Raw genomic sequence first — 23,448 nt, 5'->3', positions numbered from 1 at the left:
ATAGTTATATTCAACGTTCCAAAAAAACATATTGAAATATTGTGTAAAAACGGAATTTGTATACTTAAAGATTAAAATGAAACATATTTTATTGTATACAAAAATAATGCTATACTATTTTATTTTAAATAAAGTATTCTATAGCAAAATTGTATTTAAAACCAATTCACAAAATATTTGTGTATACACACTGCTTTAGGGGTAAGAGCAAAAAAAATATAAATATGAAAATGTATAGTAATAATATATATATATATTATATACGTAATATACCTAAATGCCTAATTGGATTTTTATGGAAGTCCGAGGTCATAGTGAGTCATATTTTAATGCAATCTAAATTCCTTCCTACATTATTTTTACAGCACAAAATTTGAACATCATCGTTCACATTTTAAGTGTGTGGAAATAAATTATATTTAAGAGAAGAATCTATTGATGACTTCGATTAATACAAATTACTTATCATTAAAACATACAAATCTATTTGAATACTATTATCAAGGTAAATTCTATTTCATTTCAAAACGTCTATATTTCCATTGTGTTAATCCTGACTTTGTTGTTTAAGTCACGATTTCTAACTTGTAGATTTTTTTTTATACTGCAGATATGTGTTTTATGGCTTTCGTTATTTTATAGGTACAGTTGCAGTTGTGGTATGATGACAATAATAATTTCCAACTAAAAATATCATGTTTGAGGAACAATATTTTATAGTTTTTGTATGAACACATATAATATGTATATAGAGTATAAAATATATCATATACTAGAAAATTTTTTATTATTCATTTCGATTTAACCATTCTTTGTAAAATGTATAACTTTTAGGTACCTTATGAGTTGTTAATGGTTTGTAAATTAATTATTTTAAGAAGGAAGGTACATATTTTAAATTTACAACCAATGGTATATGGTAATAGTAGTAAACATGAGTTATAAAGTTTTTTTTTTAAAAAGTAGATTTATTCTAGTTTTGTCTGGTAATTTTTACAAACTATTTAAAATAGATGAATGAAAGTTATTTATATATTTTTCTTATGTTTATATAATTTATTTTAAAATTCACCATATTGAAATTATATTGCATTATTAGGTACATATTAATTTCAAATGATATTAAAACGTTTTAGCTATTGAAAAATAAATAATAATTGACGATAAAAGTTATTAAAAATAAATCGATTTATTGTAAAATGTCCAAACACTAAAAAGTATTATAAATAGTTCATATTCATAATTTTTTTTTTTTTTGAAATTAATATGTATTAATACTCCTTATAAGTTATAACAATGTTTTATATAATTTTAATATTTAAATCTTTTAGAAACTAACGAAGAGTTGTACGTTTATGTCACGAAATAAATGGATACATTATAAATTTAAAGTTTGATATTATTGTTTTATTTAAATAAAATTTTTTAAACTGCCGTATAAATATTTATTTTTATGATATTCTTAGTATTTCTTTAAGTACATAATCTCTGAAAACAGTTAATTTAATAAGTTAAGTAAATAAGTATAGTTTGTTCATTTGTTTAGGTACTTTAAAGTTTTAATTTTATATTTTAGTAGGCTAAATACAATTAAGTAATATTTCATGTAGATATTTTGAGTTAGTCATTCATATAATCATATACCAGGTCGAAATAATTATTGGGTCATGTTTTACATTCTCTTTTGTATATTTTATGAGTTATATTCTTAAATTGCAACTAACAGGTTGTTGCAATTTATTTGTTGTCATCACTATTGAAATTTGATGATTGTTGTGCAAAATTAACCAGTAAACAAATTTTACTTTCTATTTATCACTACAAGTTTAATGTTAATTTTGCTATACATTTCTAGTTATACAATCACTTCATAAATATTATAAAATAAAAAAAAACAATTGAATTTTATCAAGTCTCAAGTACAAACTTTAAAGTGGGACAGTGACCCAAGTTCAATGAAAGTTTAATGATGGGTTTACCTAGTTTGATGTTCGTATGGATTGCGCGAATATTACATACGCAATAACATATTATCATTGTAATATTATAATAGTATAATAGTATAGTAAAACACTTTTTAAACATAAATACTTACCGCTTGAATGAAACATTTCGTCGCCGATAAAATTCTCCGTTGTCGAATGCATTGTTTTTACCGTAGACATCGCGTCAACAAATGGTATATTTTTGCATTCTTGTAACATTTTTTGTTGAAGTTTCTAAAGAATATTAATAATAAAATAAAATTTTTGGTTTTGGTTAGCAACAACTAAGATATATCAAATTTTTTTTTATAATTATTTTAGAAATCGTAGTATTACCACATAGTCAGTATTATTACCTCATGGTTTGCGTATCCTTGAGGGTTGTGTGTTTTAGGAAAATGGAAAGCGCAACAATGATACGGATATGTCAGCCATGCTTCTTTAATGTTCTATAACAAACCATTATACACGTACTTATAATAACAAGGGAAAAAAGTCCGCGGAACGTATAGTCGAGAAAAAAATGTCACCATTATGTCTTGTGGACATTTAAAAAAAACAACTTATAATATCGAAATACGCGTTTATATAGCATATTATTCTATTAGTCTGCACACGCGCCAACGACGAGTATACTTAATTTCTTGATTAAACGCAATCAAGGGGATAAAATGTATAATATTCACAGCGAGTGTGTAAAGTTAATCCGACCACATCCGTCTTCGTTGTGGTGATAAATTTAATCCTAAGATATTTATCGAGAAGTGCTTAAAACATTCAAAGGCGATTCGTGGGTAAAATAATTACACACAATGGTAACAATAATGATAATAATTAGCGTGAGCCTAAGCACTATACATACACATTCCGTTGACATGGACGGCAAAGATATAATCTAATTCACAGACTTGCAGAACAAACCGTATGCAAATACACACACACACACACACATAAAGGTATGTATATAAGTTGTATGCTGTATTAGCTCTAGTCCGATGAATAAACCATGAACGACCGTTGTAACGAGTAATGCTATTTGGGGATAAATTGCAATCGGTTAGATCGCCGATGACTATATGTCCGCGTAACCGTACTCCATATTATTATACAGTATACACTATTACACTAATATAATACCTAATATGTTATATTAATATACTTCTACTTGTGAAACTTTAATACCGGAACGCGGTCACCGGTCACATTTATAACGACATAGTATATTATTATATATATATATACACTGTGGAGGTGTGCTGTGGCCCGCGAACTCGTAGCGCGTGTGGTGCATTACAAACACGATTCATTAAACTCAGATCACATAAGAAAGAGTTTTTTTTCATTTCATATTTGAGTATGTATTTAGGATTAGGGAATATAACATAAGTTTCCTTAATGTAATATCTTGAAACAATTTGTCAAATATGAATAATAAATTACTTTCTTTCTTTTTTTTAAATTTTAAATTATTTTTATTTGGGAAACAATTTTTTGTCAATCATTTAATAATTATAATATTTTGAATTTTGGTTTTGTTTGAAAATTGTTTAAGTTTCTAACAATAAATATGCGGCCAATAAATAGGTATTTAATTAAAAATAAATAAATTTTTACATTTTATTGTTATTCGTTGATTATTTTCCTTATTTTTAATATGATAGTGTAAGGGGAATATTTGTTGGTTGTTTTAGATCATATAATTTTGATTTTTTCTAAATATAAAATCTGAACCTAAATTATTATACGAGTAATATACGATATCGGTGATATGTTGGAATGGCCTAAATTATAAAATGTAGAGATAAATTTGTATTATTGTTTCGTCGTTTTTAACTTCTCATAGTACACGATATAAACTTGATATTTGATAAACCGAATAATACAATATCGTACTTTATTTTGAACTAACTATAAATATATATACGTATATAATTTTCGCACAGAACGTGGTTTAAAACTATATATTCTACATAGCAGCATGTTGTTTCTTTTTCTGTGGACACTATTTTGAGTATAACTTCGATAGTTTCAAACGTTTCGCAAATAGTCCCATTTTTTGTCGATTGAAAATTTCATCCAGTTCGTGCTTTTTACGATGGTATATGTTTTCTGATTTTCGATGAAGAAGTTTACCCAAGCGAAAGGAAAAACTATATAAAAACTGCGAAACATTATACCTATATTAAATAAATGTAAGCAAGTGCCGTGGTTCATGTTTATAGCTATCCAAACTTCGTTCGGAATCGTTTTTCGAATTCTATGTTATATAATATTGTTATGATTATTGAAGAATTCAATATCACAACGTAAACGTTATTCATCCGGCAATGTCCAACTGGAACAGTGGAACACCCAACTTCAGGATTCCAAAGTAAACTTGTATTTTCTTTCAATCTATTTTGGATTTAGAGACCGTTATATGTATCAGAGACCTTTTTAACATAATAACACCACCACCATCACTACTACTAATACTAATACTACTATTTTTATTTTTTTTTTATTTTTACGCCGGACTTGAGAGAGGACTGCTTTTACTTTGCTTTTCCGCCAAGCCGCCATATTTTATTCATCTAAATAAACTTTATAGACGTTACTTAGGTATACTAAACATTCAAAAATTGTATGTAAATAAAAAATTAATTAATTAACAGCAAACATCAATATAAACACCACAGGATCTTAGTTTTAACAATATTACAGGTCTGTGAATTTTAACTCGAATAATTTTTAAACTATTAGTCGGAAACTTCTCAGACAGGCATGTTCGCCCGCCACCTTAGACCTCTCGTTGTATCTCCCCAACCACTCTTCTTCCTTTTTAGTCCCCGAGATTAGTGTAACGTACCGTTCCACAGCTTACCAGTTTCTCTTGCTGCGCATCATGATCGATATTATTATTTCAGGAGTAACATTTTGTCCTATCGTGACTTCCAGCTCGGTAAGATCCTTGCCTCCTCAGTCCCACTTATACTATATCTCACTATTCTCAGACTACTACTATTGTTTTTTTTATCTGTTTGTTATAATATTGATATACCAATTGATTCTGGGTCACAGTAATTATCACTGAACATATTTTAATAAATCGATAGACGTAATCTACTAATGGTCTTTTAAACATCGTATAGTGATCGGTTCATTACATTCTTTTGACCCCCATTGAATTAATCAATTTTTTTTTATACAACCTGAGGTAAGCATATTATATTTAAATACAACGTTCTGTCTTAGTAAAAATTTTGTAATTTATTTTACCTTAAAATTGTAGATGGACGGGAAAACATTCATAGTGTAGGTTTTTTCGATTTTCAAAACGTCCAGTTCTTCGAGACCGGCTGTAGGCAGATTCTGTATTGATGTTTCTGACAGGTCTCTGAGGAAAAAGAAAACATACAAATACATGTATATGCAGTGACGATACATGAAAAATAGCTCGGCATTGTGTAGCGGCGTGGAAGAGTGAGCATTGCAGCTGCGGAATAATGAAAACGCGGAAAGAACAAAAAGTTACGGATGACACCTATTTCAATTCCTTTAAAACAAAACTTGTTATAATAATATAAGTTCACACGAAATTATCTTTGAAACTATTTGTACATTTCGTTCTACTGTTTTGTTGTGTTGTAGGTACAGGTAAATGCCCCGAACCCAAATCGTGTTACGTTTATTTAATAAAAACTTCGTAAATGCTCATAAAATATCTTTTGCGTCTTAAAACTTACAGTTTGCGAAGACTTTTAATCCCAACGAAAGCTTGATCGTCCAGTTTTTGAAGTTTTCGATTGCCTCTCAGGTTACTGTAATGACATAGGTAAATATACAATAAATATTTTATCTTATTGGCTACTTAGTGAGTATTATTTAATATTTAAAGTTAAATTTAAAAAAACTTACACTGTGGCAATTTCGGCGTTTATGAAAGTCAATGGTCCTACTTCTGTAATACAATTATAATTGAGCTGACTGTGAAAAATAAAATAAATCTATTCAATTTCAGAATATTATTTAGAATTGTATTTGATGAAAAGTATTATAATATTGTCTTGTGTACCTAATATATACAATATACATATTACAATAGGTAATATTACACTTGTACCTTTCTTTGTAAAAAAACATATTCGTTGAAAAATAGATTATTATACATGACATATTTGATTAAATCTATAAACGTATAATCTATAACTCAAGGTCAAAATTAATTTTTTTTTTATGGTTTAAAATATGTACGTATTATTAATATTAAAAGATTTTTTTTAAAGAAATATTAATGAAAAGTATAATTATATCTTTTTTCTTATTCTAAACTAATTAAATATGCTTATAAAGTTATAAAGGTACCATTGTAAGTATTAACATATTTAACAATTATTATTAATTATAGTTAAAAACCAAAATCCAATCAGTTTATTAACTAACCATTTTCTGTCATCAATATCTGTCGTTTTTATCATACGAAATTTCTAACTAACAGTTCCCTAACAAATAAAAGTTATGCTTTTACATTATACGTACATATTGGAATAGCAAAATGTGAACATCTAAGTAGGTTTTTACGCTGAATAAAATAAATGACACAACTTTTCATCATTTTGTGATTTTTTGTTCTATACTGCCTGACAAATTACTCTTTGGACAAATACCTATTAAATTTTAAGGGTAGATGTAGGATAATTGAAGATCATATATTGCACTTTCCCTATAAATTACTTGTTTTTTGCAATATATGACACGTTAAGCTATTTATATTGTAAGCAAAAAAAAATATTGTGTTAAAGCATTTAATGAGAGCAAGAACCATGCTAATAATATAACACATGACGTTTAAAAAGTTTCAAACTATCATAAAATTATATTTACTATTTATGTAATTCTGGAATACCTTCGTTTATTGTAACGATTTATTTTTTATTCGTACTCTTTTGAAAACAAATACTTTTTTAAAGTAGAAGTATTGGAGCATTTAATTTAATTTTTAAAAATACTATCTAAAAATCGCGAAAAAAAATATTGAGATTTAAATAAAATCGATATAGTTTATTTCGACGCAATTTAGAAATGTAGTTACTATAGGTTAATAGTTTATAAATAACTTAACTGAATAATATGCATAGATATTTAGTATTCATCGATTATTTATTTAACTATTTTAAACAGACAAACCTAACGTAGTTATTATTATTTGCATGAATAAATAAACCAAATCTGTCTTGAAGAGTGAAGTTTCATAAATGGACAACTTCTTTCATTGTTTTTTTTTTATATATATATTTTATTTATAATTATCAAATACATTATCTTATTTACTTATTGTGTTTGGAAATATACAAATTATTGTATTTTTTTTCCATTAAAAAAACCCGATTAGGTATAATTATTATGTTTTTAATTTTGGGCTACATTAAGATTAAATCAAATCATATTTATTTTTATAAACAGCATAAAATAAATTTTATTAATTGTCATTAAATATTTGACATTTTTATTCGTTTAATAGTAAACAATATTTGTATACCATAATAAGAATCAAAAATCAGTATTTTGAACGTTAACAAAAAAATTGCGTTTCCAATAATAGATTTAAAAAAAATAAAATAAACTCAACATTTATATTTTTTTGTTTTTGATTCCATATACTTCAATTCAATATTATATACCTAATATAGCAACAAACAAATATAAATCCACGACGTTTCATTTTCTTTAACTAGACAATAACGATTTCAATCCATTATTTTGGAATATATATTTTATGGGGTTCTTTTTATAAAATAAATTATTAATTAAAGAAATAAACGGCTTCTTTATAAGAATATATTATTTTAGACATGAAATGGAAAATTAATTTTAACAGTTCGCTTTTATGTTTTATTATAAACGTTTATTTTTCTTAAGAGTAAAATTATGTATATGTATTAAATATATATATTTATATACAGGGTAAAATATGATATTATTCAGTAATGCAAATTGGACGCGTTTACGTCTGAATTGCTAATATTATACGTAAATATAGAGATTTTGTTATTTTGAAACTTGTGGTATTTTGAAGCCACGTTAAATAATTTTATTTACAGTTTTTATTTTATATTATATTAATATATAATATATTTATATATCTATCAAAATTTATGTAGTAAAACTTTTAGTTTATTTTAGACCAATGCAATATTTTATGAAATAACCAAAGACATATATATATATATATATATTGTGAATATTTATTTAATTTATTGTACCTCATAACATTTGATAGATCGTATAATAAATGAATTCAAATATATTTTATTTTATATAAATTTGTCTGCAGGATTATACAACATACATTTAAAATTACTAAGAATTATGTATGAATCTATTAATTATTTGCAATTTAATTTTTAAATATTAAATCACATACCTACTAAAATATAGAACAAATTATAATTTATGAAATATTCTTAGGAGAAAATATAATGCTAAGTTATATAAGGTATAGATAATAATATCAATTTATTTTTGTTATTCCGTTGATAGGTTTGAAAATTCAACGAATTTCACTGTGACAGGGGTTCTTGAATAGACTGTGATTACTGATTGCACCCTCCATTAGAATTATCCTGTATTATGATTTCAGATTTCAGATTTACGATAAGTAAATAAGATTATTATAAGTACACTTGTTAGTCCCATTGGTACTTTAACCAATAAGACTATTCCATCTTTGCCCCATTGAGTAATGATTAACAATGTGATTAACAATTTAATGGTGAATAAGACTATTTTTTTTTATTATTATTATTGATTATGAATTATGGCGTTTTGTACCTATAATAAATAGTAAGAATGACGAGTCGTAAAAGGTCGAAAGCAATTTTTTTTCAACTGTCTCTAAAATACTACTTTATAGGATTATTTACTTTATAGTTTATCAAATTATTATTTCTAGAATTTTCAACTATATTTAAAAATCATTATTTTATTGGTTAATTAAAATTTAATAAATTATGAATATTATAGCAATTTTTTTTATATAATAGTCTTGCTGTTAGTATGCCCAAAAGCTTATAATAATTTTTTGTTGGACTTTCAAGTGTGATTTTATTTAAAATGGTTCTTAAAACTATTTTGATTTATTTCCATATCTTTGAAAATATTATTTTTAGCTCCACCTCGTATCAAGAGATTATATTGGAAAATTGATTAATAAAATGCGATATAAATATTCTGAATAGTTTGAAGTAGTAAAATACTCATATTTCCGAGTTTGACAAATTTATAAAATATGAAACGTAACTTTACAACTAAATTATAAATATGTTGATTTTTATCAATAACGACAATTTTGGATAATACATTTAGTAAAAATATTTGGTTTTGCAAATTGTACACTGTTGAAAGATTAAATATTTATACTAAAATTTTAAAATCATAAATAGATAGCCTCTATATTTTCCAAACCCATTATCATAACTACATAGTTCTTAATACAAAAAAAACTAAATAAATAAATAATTACTAGTTCAAAGTTCGATTCATATGCATCACCATTCTCAAAAAACTCATCAGATTAAAAATTCATAGGGAAAAATGGATGATTTTTATTTAATTTTAATATAATAATTTTACATTAAATATTAACGTTAGTATGCAAATCTTAAATTGAAAAAAAAATAGATATATGCAAAAGTATAAAATATGTCTTGCAAAATATTTAAATGTCTAATTTATTAAAATATATAACTAGAAAGAGTACATAAAAATATTTTTTTTTAAAGAAGAAGGACTTTACCACGCGCTTACCTACAATTTAAACACCGTATGTATACATTTCATACTATTATATTATATTACAATTAATAGTATATCGTTAAAATTGTGGCAAGTATGAAATTTTTGATTTCACGCTTATGAATTTCTGAAATTTTTTCGATCTTATAAAATGTAATATGACAACACGATTTTTAATATATTTGCGTGCATAATTTTGTTCTACAAACAGATAAATGTTAAAACACGGCAAATCTCACCCAAACGCATGAATATTAATACGGGCTGCTGACATAACCAGTCAACGTCTAAAGCAACGTTATGATCCAAAAATTATAATAGAACACGAGGTGTCTGATTACGAAATGATGAAATCTTTTGTTTGAAATGTAAATTAGCGTGAATAACGAAATGTAGACGAATGTGTCACCGAGTTTTCATCACCGTGTGTCCTTCGAACTGGAAAAGCGTGTACTAATTTAAATATTATACAACGTTTATGAGGGTTGAACGTGGAATTGTAAATAACAGTTACATAGTACAGTACTATTGGTGTCTCCGCGTTAATGTCTAAAAACCATGAATTCAAATGTTATAATAGTGACATAATATTTTTATGCAATTTCAAATGATTCAAGTTGTAGGTATACATATATATTTGCTATATATTATGTTTAATAAATAATTATTATTCATTGACTATACTGTTGATGCAAACGGTTGAAGTCACGGATTGAGAACAAAAAAAATTAGATTAATTACTTAATGATGCTGTATTTATTTACTGTAAATAAGATCAATATGATGGTTATAACAGACGACACACATCATGCGAAAAATCTAAAATACAAATTTAAACTAAAGGAATAATAACTAATGCATTTATAAAATGATGATTTATTGATAAAATAGTGTTTTGATAATAAAACAATTTAATAATAATTTACTTCAGCATTGTCATTATAATGAAAAAAATAATGTACAGATTAATTGTATTGCTTTATGTAACTATATGGCCACACTATATGATCTCACTGTGTTTGTTTTTGTATGCGTATTATTGCGTAACACATAAAAATGTAGCTTATTAACATTCAAAAGGTAAATTATTTTAACTTAATTTATTGTAGAATAATTAACAAGTATTAAAAAAAATGTTGATTTAAAAAAAATGTAGGTTATATTAACAATTAACTTTAAATTGTTGTTAATATTAACTAGTAAGTACAACATAACTTATGTATTTTTATAAACAGTTGTTGGTAATAAGTAGAGTACGATTTTTATGTACTAGATAGTATCTCAACATATCATTTAATATTACGTAAAAAAATTGTGAAAATAAGAAAAAATTATTTAAAAAAATAGTTAACATTAAAAAATAAAAATTGTACACATTTAAATTGTTTATGAATTATTATTCATTTATCAAGTATAAAAGCAACTGAATTTGATAATTTGAAATGCTCAATAAAATAAGACTCATGTTTTTGTTTTGTGAAATTGCTTTATATATGATTTATAAACAAGAAAGTTCACTTCCTGTTGAAAATAATAAAATGTATATTAGTTTACCGAATAACGAAAGGTTTATAGACGACAAAATATATTATTAAGATTTTCTACATCAATGAAATATTATTTTACATCATTATAAGATTCTTCAAGTAGAATGTAATTGAATTTCACATCAGGGTCGTTATTATAATGAGCACATTATACATAACAGCTTAATTTTACTAAGGTAAATAGGTGGTCTCAGTATATGTCCTGTTTTCGTAAACATACTACTGCGAATAGCCAAACAGCTAGCGTACTTCTAGTACATACATTATGGCTTAAATATATGTATATTGTGTATATACCTATGTATATTTAAGCTATGGTAAACATTTTAACAGCTTCTTGCCTAAACTTTAAACCGTACGTAGGTAACTTGTGTGGACAGGTACTTAACAAAAATTAGAAATCTAACCTTCAAAATATTTTTAAAAATCGACTTAATGAAACAACCATAATAACAGGCATACCTCAAATTTTAATATTTTGATTTTTGATTTTGAGTAACAAAAAAAATTCTCTTATACGGTAATAATTTTCTAAAATCTCGTCTTAAAATTATTTATCGGGAAAAATAGACATTTACCCGAGACAAACACGGTAAGACATCCTGTGCACACATAGGGTGTGTATTATAACATATTTTATAAACGACCGGATTTTATAATACATTGTGGAATATTCTTATATTATTATTACAATATTTATGTCATGGAAAATATATAATATATGTATACTGTTCACGAGGTGCATAATTATTATGTATTATTATGTCATACGAAAAACCCGAGGATACACATAAATAATTAAGGACGTGCTGAAGATTGAAGCAGGAGTTTAAAATATATTATCAAGGTATTATTATCTACATTGTTTCGGTACATCGGAAATACGTCTATAAATTATAACATTTATAGGTATGTAAAATCCCGCTGCAGAGCTTTCTGGCCCGAGACGCTTATATTGAACATTTGATACACAAACATAAATATTTATAAGAATTCGATTTTACTTTGTTTAAATCAAGACGCGGGGCGTTTATTTATTACCATTTTTTTTTTTGTTAACGACGAAATAAAACGAACGCTCGCCCATTTTCGACTTCATAAACGTTATTTAATCTTTACACGAATCAATCATCGAATAACTATAAAATATGTCGAACAACCATATTTCGGTCGCACGCCATACACTTAAACCTATTTATATTTTCTTATTTTACGAAATCCCAGATTGCACACAGTAAATAAAAAAAGTTATTACAAAATAAATGTTCGTTTTTTTATTATTTTTTTCTACGAATATTCGAATGATTATTACGCATACGTTTTAAATCCGTCGCGCTTATTACATATTTACGTAATGCGTTTTCATACCACTATATAGGTACATAGGTATATGTACATCGTTTATTACTTCGTACTTATATACACTCACAATGTTGTATGTATGTTCGTGGGTGTACGTGTTATGTAATATAACATGTTGTTTGACACTAAACTCCTGTAACGTATCGATGAGACGGATCACATCAACAGGTTGGCAGTATATTACGGTAATCTTACACTTGAAAATATACAGATGATTATACATTATTGTTTTTTTTTTCTTTTTTTAATGTTAACTAACGGTTTCCAAAGTATGTATTAGAGTACATAACTTATTACTCATTACTTATTACTACTCCAGAAAAAAAACCTTTTTATGTCATCTTGTTTTATTAAATGTATGTATTTACCTATAACAATAATTAATATCTAATAACAAGCGATAATAATAATTGGAAAATAATCAACAAGATATTATTTATATAGAGACTATTCATTTTTTACTATGCGTGAATCTTCACATTAACTTTCTAGTTTTGTATTTGTAAAATAAATTTTAAACATTATATAATAATTTAAACCATTTTATTAAAAACATTATATGAGAAGCTTTTTCTTGTATTACTATATCTATACCTATTTATTGAGTGGTTTTTAAATTAAAAAAGTATAAGCTATTGAGACATAAAAATAAATATCAGAAATATATGAGGCGATCAATTTAACGTAACACTCATTATTTTAGAAAACACTAACTATTGTAAATATTTAAAATATTTCTTTTACATAATTGTTAAGTTATCCCAAAACAATATTTTTGCTCTTTTTTTATCATTATCAATTTTTAAGTTTTTATATACTTTTGAATGACAACATATGTATTTTTAATTTCATATTTCGAAACTTCGGAGTATTTAAATCTATAAAAACCAAATTTTGACAAAGTAGTTTTATGAGTTATTAAGTTAATTATTTAAACTTGAGATGAGTAGTGGATTACCACGTCACTCTACTCGACTAAAGTTTAAATACTTATAAATCATAAAAACTTCTCGTTCAAAATTCTCAATGTCCTAACATTTTTTTTTTTGTTATAAGAATATGACATTAAAAATGTATTGTTATTTAAAAAAATTAAAATATAATTACTTACTATAAAATTGGAAAAATGTTTATTTTTTAACTATGTTAAAAAATTTAAAAAAATGTATGGATATTATTTTTTAAATCGTATCATTGATATTAAAAATCAGAATAGTTACATATCAATTTACGAATATTTAATTATACATTTACAAATCGTATACGTATAATAATAAGTTATTTTAAAAATACGAGTACATACTCTAACCTTTATGTATGTATATATAATATATATATACCATCTTTAAATACTATACTATGGAACGAATTGAGGATTGATTTGTGTCTTCAAATTTGTATAATAATAATTATTAATTATGCTCAGTTGAATCAAAATGCCTTATATGCTTTTGTTCTATCGTAATTTCTAGACATTTCCAGTACGAACAGGTAAATTTTAAATTGGGAATACTGCGCATGTTTATAAAAAATTATGAATAATAATCAAGGAATAGTATATGATTTAGTATTTCAATCTAAGATTAGCGGAGTCATCGTAACATACTATAATAATATAATAATCAATACGTAGTGTTTTTAAATCATCATGCGAATCATTTACTGGTCAACCTTGGTTTATTTTTATTATTTTTTTTTAACCTTAAGTTATACTCAATCTATACAACATGCAATGTACAATACGCTTCTGTGACGAGAGCGTAATGTTTACTGATAATTACACGAGAACAAAATCGTTTGTTAATGTCACTTTCGACGGGGAAAGAAATATAATATAAACAAGTATACAATAATAATTTACATACATAATGTTATATATATATTTTTAATTTTTAAGGTCGTGCTACCAGCAAGATGGCAAGATAGATTTTCGGGCATATCATCATTGGTTAATTTTAATAACAGATCCCATCGAAATGTATTCATATATTTAATTATTAGATTATTATGTAAATCAACTTTAACCGGATTATATATTATTAAGCCAACAATAATGCAAGCAAATTTTAACTTTTGACGACAATCCGTGATATATAATATATATACGCTTAATAATGGAGATTATGTATTTAATTCAATACCTTATAGTCGCATATTTTCATAGAATTCGTAATAATATTATCATCTACAGTCATTACATGTACTAATATGCATATTATTATAACATCGTATGCATACATCTTATATTAATGTATATGACGCTCTACTGTTTTAAAATTCGAAGAACAAGCGCAACTGGAATAAAAATAACTTTACCGGAAACGAACTGTATTCAAAAGGACAACGGCGCAAACCGTCGTCATTCCATCGCTTACCCTTAAACATGTCGATTAATTTTTACAACTTACGGGTCAATAGCCAACGCTCATAATATAAAAGCTGTAAACACGATAAGGATGGCGCCACATATGCGACGTCGTTGATTCGTACAGCACTGGTCGTAGTAATATTATTTATTTAAATCCGCAACGAATAAATACATATTATGCTTACATTTTTTCACATCAAATTTACATTTTGAACAGAAGAACCTGTCAATAATTATCGTTTTGATTTTCAGTGATACGATATTTTTTTGATTTTATTGTATTTGTGCTAATGAGTTTTGAAAATGTTCAAAATTCATAGAAATTAATATGGAAAACTTTTTAGTTTATTTGAAATGTTGATACCTACTAAAATAATTTAAATATGTACCACACTATTTAAATACTCAAATGTTTCACATTTTGTTATAAATGATGTATATGAATATAAAAAACAGTAAAATATAATTCAAGAATAACTCTTTCATAAAACAAAAAACTTGTGTGGCTTAATAATATGGAATAATTGGTTGTGCCATTCTGTTTGTATCAAATATTAAAAAATATTTTTTTACTCAATACTCACAGTTGCTCTGCACTGATTGACAGGTCTCCTGAAATTAATTTTTCTATTTGATTGCTTTCGAGATCTCTAGAAAAATAAGATCGTAAATATAATAATTGTATTGACAACTATTGTTGATTGTAGTAATTTGACTTAAGTTAAGATACTTACACTATATGAAGATGTTCTGTAGTCTTCAATACACTTAAGTTAGGTGGTTTCTTGATTCCCGTTCGAACGATTCCCCTATATTTTAAAGTAAAATAATATTATAATACTTATTTGATTAAAACAATTGTCTGTGAATAATATATTACTTATACTTATAATATTATAAAAAATATAGTTATGTTTTTTTACTATCAGAAAATATTTCTAAAACAGTTAATGAAACAAAAACTGTACAATGATTAAATTATAACCTTAAAGCTAATTATGTATCTATAAAATATCGATGCCTGATGGTCGGAATATAATAAAAACTAACAAATTATAACTATGTCATATTATGTATTGTAGGCAGGTATTTCATTTACGTGTGGGTATATTGAAAAGTTTATAAGAGTATTTTATTAAATTAAAAAAATATAAATTTCAAAATAATGATTATAGTTAAAAATAACTACATGATAATTAATGTAATGTTATAGAAAAATATACACATATCCGTCAACAATTTTTTTTAAATACTCATGTACATATATTATTTTCTTTCAAAAATACAAAAAATTGATTGAAAAAAAGGAAAATAGTGTCCTGTACTGTAAAGTGTCACTATAGTGTTAATCACTATGTTTAAAAGTTCAAAATGTTTTTATTGGTGATTTCATAGTTTTAACGAACAGAGCTTTCTGCAACTACTGTTAGATTCATAGTTCGACAATAGTTGTAGAAACTAATTAATTTTCTTTCTTTTTTTCTAGTTGTATTAAACTTAGATGATATACTCGTATATTTCGATCAACGAAGTAATAATAAATAGGGCTTCAAAATTAAATAGCTCGTAGACCTTTTTTAAAACCGTTTAATTAACGTATTTCTAAGCAAACATTACAACATATACGTATACATTACAAATAAACATAAAAATCTATCAATCATCTATGTTACTATTTTTATCTTTGTAAGTATTCGATGAACTACAATAAATTAAATGTTTATCGAACAAATTTAAAACAAAACTTAATACTTCTACTAATTGAATAGCTCTTCGATTAAAATTATTTATTCAAAAACGATGTAAATTTTTAAGATGCAATCGACTAAAATCTTAATTTTTATAATTTGTTGTTATTATAAGATAATTATATAACTGATAAATGATTATACTATTTCGGTCAAAATTCCAATATTTAACTGTAATCAATTGTATTTTGATTATTGAATAAATTTATACAAATGAGAAACCAGACTACTAGACTATATATTATAAGTAGTTGATAGATAATATGTATAATTTCACAAAAAATAAATCTATATCTAAACGATAGAGAAATCAGATTTACTACGTGGAATAATATTATACAAAATTGGAAATTGAGTTTTTTCCACGTGATTTTTTATTAAAGTCTCAGAATTTCCAATCATGGAATTATGAAATATTAAAAAAATCATACTCTTTTTATGCAGATAGATAATAATGATAAGAATATTATAATAAAGTAAAAGTATTTATTTAGGTTTCACTAAAAATAAATATTGTCTCTTGGTCAATATTGTACAAATTAGGTACAAGTAGATTGTACTCTAAGAAGGTCGTTTTTGTCATGAAAAATGTACATTAACATGACTTTTATAAGACCAATTTGAGTTATATAATGATCGAAAACTCACATTTTCACACATTACAGTAATAATAATGATATGTTATAATATGTACTTATACACCTACAATATATATGTTATATGTATATATATATATAACAGGTGTTCAATAAGTTTAAAAACGGTTTGTTTAATTGCCGTGTGCTTTATTGTTCAATCGTTTAGTGAGTACATGCTAATAATAAAACTAGAGAAGAGATTATACCCCACCCCCTCCTCCCACCAATCCCTCAACTAATACATCACTGAATATTTTTTTGTAAGGAAACAAAATAAAATAAATAATTATATTAAAGTTAAAACATTTTAATATAGTTAATTGAAGTTGTAAAATGTATTAAAAATATGTTATTGTACCCATTACCTCAATTTTAAAACTACATATAAAGACAAGTTATTATTATTGTATAAAATGTGTATAAACATTAGTTGTGTAAGTCATATAAATGAATATTTCTCACATATCTATAATATTGAATACAAGTGCAGGATACAATCGCAATGAATTGGAAATAATTTAAACTTTTTAAAACTTTTTTTACAATTTATAAGTTGTGTTGTTAAAGTTAAATTTGCTCAATTTTAAAACTAAGTTACTTATACTTTATTCATATATTTGAATTGGTCTTCATATACGTAATACGTGTCATGTATTCAAAATAAGTCAAATTCGTGAAAAAAAACATATCTAAATAAATATTTATTAAAAAATAAACATCTATAAATATTTTATTCCGATAGTATAAATTAATTTTATTGATATATAATATGATATTTAACAAAACATTTTTTTTGGTCGTAATTTTAATCCATAAAAACCGGAAAACCTAAACTTAGGTAGGTATAGTGCGTTTTGATTGTAAATTAAGTTGATCGCTGTCAGAGGAATATACAAGGAATATTTTCAAGAGGTGAAAAAATATTAATTATCTACTACTCTGAAATTATAAAAACAACTCAAGCAACACAATATTTAATGAAAACAATTTAAGACACTAAAAAATATAGTATGTATATAAAATACATGTGGCGTAATCCACAAAACTACACAAACCGGTAAAGTAAAAAAAGTTCATTAAAATATTTGTAATCAAAAGCATAATATAGCTCCAAAAACTGCTCTTTTGTTAGTATATTTAAATTAAATAAATAAGATCAAACCTCCTTTGTTGAAAAACTACGCTCAGCAGAAATTATAGATACAGGTAATATAATGAACTATTTACAATGTAACCACAACCACTAATATTAGCTTGTTCGAATCAAGAATAAAGATAAATATTTGCAACTATGATTATTAAATAACGGGTACGAACTAGAGATGATTCATGATTACATCCAAATTATACTTGAAAATGTCGCTTGATTACATTGTGAATACGAAATACAACGATAAAATTATCGAATTTGATAAGTGATAAATATATATAAAAAAAACGAGTAACTGATAAAATTGAAGAATAAAAACGAATATTTTACAATAAAAATTCCGAGTGGCCAAATGGCAATATCCTCCCCCTCGAGTATATAACTGGTCACTGCAAGGAATAAGTTAAATTTGATTTCGATTATAAATTATTGTACCCGAAAAACGATTCTGAAGCAAAACGACGAGTGATCTTTATAATTTTTTTCTATTAAAATACGGTGTGTATTTTTCCAATATTATATGTATTGATGAAAAGTTTGAATTATGAGATAATAACTAGAAACTTTGAGCAATAAAATGTCATTTTTCGTTTGAATATTTTATTTTTTTTTATTTGAACTTCAAATTTCTCGTATGCAGAAAACCAACGTTACACAGTTTTTTGGTAATTTTGTTATAGTCATTCCTGAAAATTTGAAAATTATTGGTAATTTTCTATTATAGGTTCAATTTTCTACCAAAAACCACAAACTTTGAAGTTTGAAGTACATAATTTTAGAACTCTAAAATATTATATTAAGGACAATTAAAATAATAATAATAATAAAGCATAGGTGCATAATATTTTAAAATCAACATATTCTTCACTTTGCATAATAAAATAATATAAAATATATTCATTTTTTATAATAACATCGACATTCGACATGGTAGATTAAATTAAAAATAATAATAATAAATATAAAAATAAAAAAAAACTATTTGTTGAACAATATTATGTAGTAATGTCAGTTAATTTTAAAAGAATTATTGTGACATTTTTATGTACATATTTTTATTAGAGTATATATTATTAACGAAGGTTACGTGACTCAAATTATACTTTGTTGACATTTTAAAAAGAATATATTCACATTAAGCTAATTATTAAGGAAAAAAAATCATTCTATGATTTAGAGTTCAGCAATACTGATTAAATTATTAATTAAATTAATTTTAAACAACACACAAAAAACTATGTGGGTATTTATTTAAAAATTTAATAATAAAAACATTAAATTTTCTGTAATAATGGGTAATTAATGAATAAAATGAAGTAAATTTAATGTAAAATAGTATTTTAGTTATTATTTACTAATGTTTTAGAATAAAAATTACTTGTGTTTAAAACATATTACAAGCATATTTAAAAAATATTTGATTATATTTTTATGAAAATATTCTTATAGAAAATGATTTTATTAGTTATTTATTATTATTTTAGTTATGAAAATAATATAACATTTTGAACAAGTAACAACATCACTGCTACTAATTTATAAGACGTTTCTATAGATTTCTAGACATTTACAATAATTTGTGCATTATCTTCATCAATATAACTACTTTGATTACTGTGTGATTATGAAATTTGTTCTTTGACAAACTCATTAAACATAAAGTTTTGTTTGTGCATAATCTTGAAGACTGATACTAAAAAATATTCTCGCAAGCTTGATACCTTGATTAGCATCTCGATTTCAATGTTTTATTTTTATTAAAACTAATTCATAATGTTGCAAATTCGAATATAAAATTGTTTGAAAAAAATTATTATATCCTCGTATTAACGTTTCACACAATATTATCAAGGTTGTTTTGGTGAAGATATTATACGATGCTATAAGACTTTTAATGACCATTGAGATAAGTTCGGAAGTATTGATAGCGCGTGATTGCATTTTTTTTTTGTGAAATTTCGTTACGGAATAGATCTCTTGTAGTTTTCTGTGTTGTATTCCTGAGGTTGTAATTTATTTTCTAATCAATAATATTATGTCATTACACTATAGCTACTAGATTGTAATTGAATTAATACTGACAAATCTTCGTAAGTCACTTTTATTTTGAAAAGATCTCTTCGAAAGTTATCTCAACAAATTATGAATAACCCATCCTTGATTTAAGTTAAATTAAATATTTAGGTATATTATTAGATAAATTTGACCCAGGGTCCTCATCTTAAGAAAAAAATACCATCAGTCAATATTTGATTACATCTTCTCCCTTCTCTTCGAAATTCCAAAAAATCACTACATAACAAACATCTAATAAATGACGAATCATAAGGTCTGTTTGACCCAATAGAATTGCAATCTGGGATCTCGCCAAACCCTCTAATGTCAGATCAATTCAGTCTTTCCAATCCATTGCACATCTACTGAACTATATCAAAACGTTTTGTAAGCGTTTTCATCAAAATTTAAGCGCACACTATAATTCACATATTTTTATGTAATCACACTTCCAAAAATCCACTAAATAGCCAAATTCAAATGGTTTAGAGGTATTAATTTAATTAAGATATGTTACCACAAAGGGATATTTTTTTGTCCAGTTATTCATGACATGTATTAATTTATAAAATTATCTTATCTTCCTTATTGTTAAAATACTGTAAAGATTGTGAGTTCACGTGTTCAATAAAAATAATTTATAATAAATTATTTAACATTTATGAATACACGTACGATAATGTAACTACATAAGTTATCACATAACTAATAAGTATTATATGATGGACAATAATGATGTCTACGATATTGCTTTATTTTGCATTTTACTTTTGTATTTATTTGTTCGATATCCTCAATCATAAAATAAATCGTAACTGATTTTACGAGTTTATTAACTATTACGTACTTACTACTTAACATTTCACAGTATAACATTACGGCGGCGATAAACGTAAAATTAAGATAATAAAACAATTTTAATAAGACGAAATATACCTAATTTTATATTCTGAATATAGCAAATCAACCTAATCAGGATTCGACAAATCGGATTTGTTTTTTGGTGTAGTTCAAAACAAACAACTTAAGTTTTATGTCATTTTTCTAAATGTTTCAATTTTCTATACACAATTCCTAAGATAATTTGACTCGTTTTAGCTTTTATTGGCCTAAGTCATTTTTATGATCTACAGTTGAAGTAGCTCTACTAAGTATACTAACCCACCTTGGCATTTTTACATTAAATTTTGTTTGGAAGAAAAACCTGCAATTTCGATCTTAACACAGATCGCAAGCATTTATACTTGAGTATTTTATGATCGTACCTACAACAAATGAAAAGAGAGTAAGGACACTAATACAATTTGGACTATAAAATGTCTGTCTGGCAGAAAAATTTAATATTTTGAGATACCACTTTTTTTAAAACTAAATTATCATACCTATCTAGAACAACATTTTCGAGCTTTATATTTTTACGTTTTTATTAAGTTATGTCATATACTTATTCTTATAACTTATTCAAAAACGCATCGAATAGCAACAATAAAAAATTATAGTTAAATAGTATGAAAATCATAATGTAAAATTGAAAAAGTTTTGTTTTTTGTATAAAAATAAAAAAAGAAGAAAAATACGATATTGTAATACTAATAATATATTGCAATGGAATAGGTACATTTTTAAGTTATATAAATAATTGTTTTATTATTGTAACCGTAATTCGTAACGAGAGTAATAAAGTAAAAATAACAGTTTACAGAATGAAAAAACTATCAATTATCGAATTGATATTTGGCGCAGAAAATATAATACGAAAATGTCGGTACGGCCCAGCGTATACTAGTGTTATAATAGTAAAGCGAGGAGATGAAAACCAGCGGAGCATAATAAATATATTGTGAAAAGTGTAGAGTGCTGGAATACGGTTTATGAGTTACGAGTGTTATGACAGACGAACGATCGTTTTATAGACGTTTATGTAGCATCACTAACATTTTACGGACGATGTGTCTCCGGCAGGGGCGTCGCGGTACACCGGACCGATACTACGTGCACGCACTATTATTATGCGACGGTGTTGGCGGTTTTTACAATTTTTTTTTTTTCTTCATACGTAATGTTTCCAATCTTCATTTTATATTGTACACACTATTCAATAATGTATATAGACGACATATCGTGTAACTCAGACGATGTAATAGGTATATAAACAACGCGTGTTCGCAGGTTTATTTATGTGTGCGAATCGAATAATAATATATAACCACAATATTATTATATACGTACGAATGTGTGTCGTGCACAACCTATAATATATTATTATGTATAACGTATTAACGTGACACTCGAATTTAATTTATCGCGAAAAACAATGTATTATGTTTTCAACCGGCCGTTACCACAATGCGCGCGGGTGTTGTACCGGTGCCGACGTATTGACGATCCGCTATTGACACGAGAAAATATCCATACCGTCGAAATATCGTTATTTTTCGGTGGCCGGAAAGAACGCGTTCAATTTTCAAGAAACCGACTGGAAGACGAACGTTTTTGGTTTGTTAATTTACTGGTCAATTTTCACGGTTTCGTTTTATAATATACGCACCGGAGTGAACAGTTTCATCCGACATGTGTACCGTATTTTTATCGAAGCAACGTAGTGTTTCCGCGAGTGGATTTACGTATTTTCATTGCAGTTCGTATTATGAGAATTAAAATAAGAGATTTCAAAGATTATATTTTTGTATGTTACTATGTGTATTGTTTATTGTCGTCGGGCGTCTATCAGTCGCAGCAATATCCGCATATTATATTATTATTTATATGGAAACTTCCATATAACAAAATATTTTTGAGGATCATAACCAAACTATGGACTT

The 23,448-nt window shown here is 25.5% G+C and overlaps 1 protein-coding gene across 1 annotated transcript in view; it reads right to left on the bottom strand.

The window, feature by feature from the left end:
• The window catches only part of LOC132917254 (lutropin-choriogonadotropic hormone receptor-like), a 116,317-nt gene that overhangs the window by 17,547 nt on the left and 75,322 nt on the right, over window positions 1–23,448 (bottom strand). The window contains exons 6-12 of the mRNA XM_060977901.1: window positions 15,770–15,844; window positions 15,620–15,685; window positions 5,883–5,951; window positions 5,711–5,785; window positions 5,244–5,361; window positions 2,342–2,434; window positions 2,096–2,219 (exon numbers count right to left, since the gene is read on the bottom strand). Coding sequence (XP_060833884.1) covers window positions 2,096–2,219; window positions 2,342–2,434; window positions 5,244–5,361; window positions 5,711–5,785; window positions 5,883–5,951; window positions 15,620–15,685; window positions 15,770–15,844 — 620 coding nt within the window. The remainder of the gene's footprint in view (window positions 1–2,095; window positions 2,220–2,341; window positions 2,435–5,243; window positions 5,362–5,710; window positions 5,786–5,882; window positions 5,952–15,619; window positions 15,686–15,769; window positions 15,845–23,448) is intronic.

This window comes from Rhopalosiphum padi, chromosome 1 (genome assembly GCF_020882245.1).
Source record: "Rhopalosiphum padi isolate XX-2018 chromosome 1, ASM2088224v1, whole genome shotgun sequence".
NCBI classification, from domain to species: domain Eukaryota; kingdom Metazoa; phylum Arthropoda; class Insecta; order Hemiptera; family Aphididae; genus Rhopalosiphum; species Rhopalosiphum padi.
Note: the sequence above shows the minus strand (reverse complement) of the source record. Positions and strands in the feature narration are given on the sequence as shown.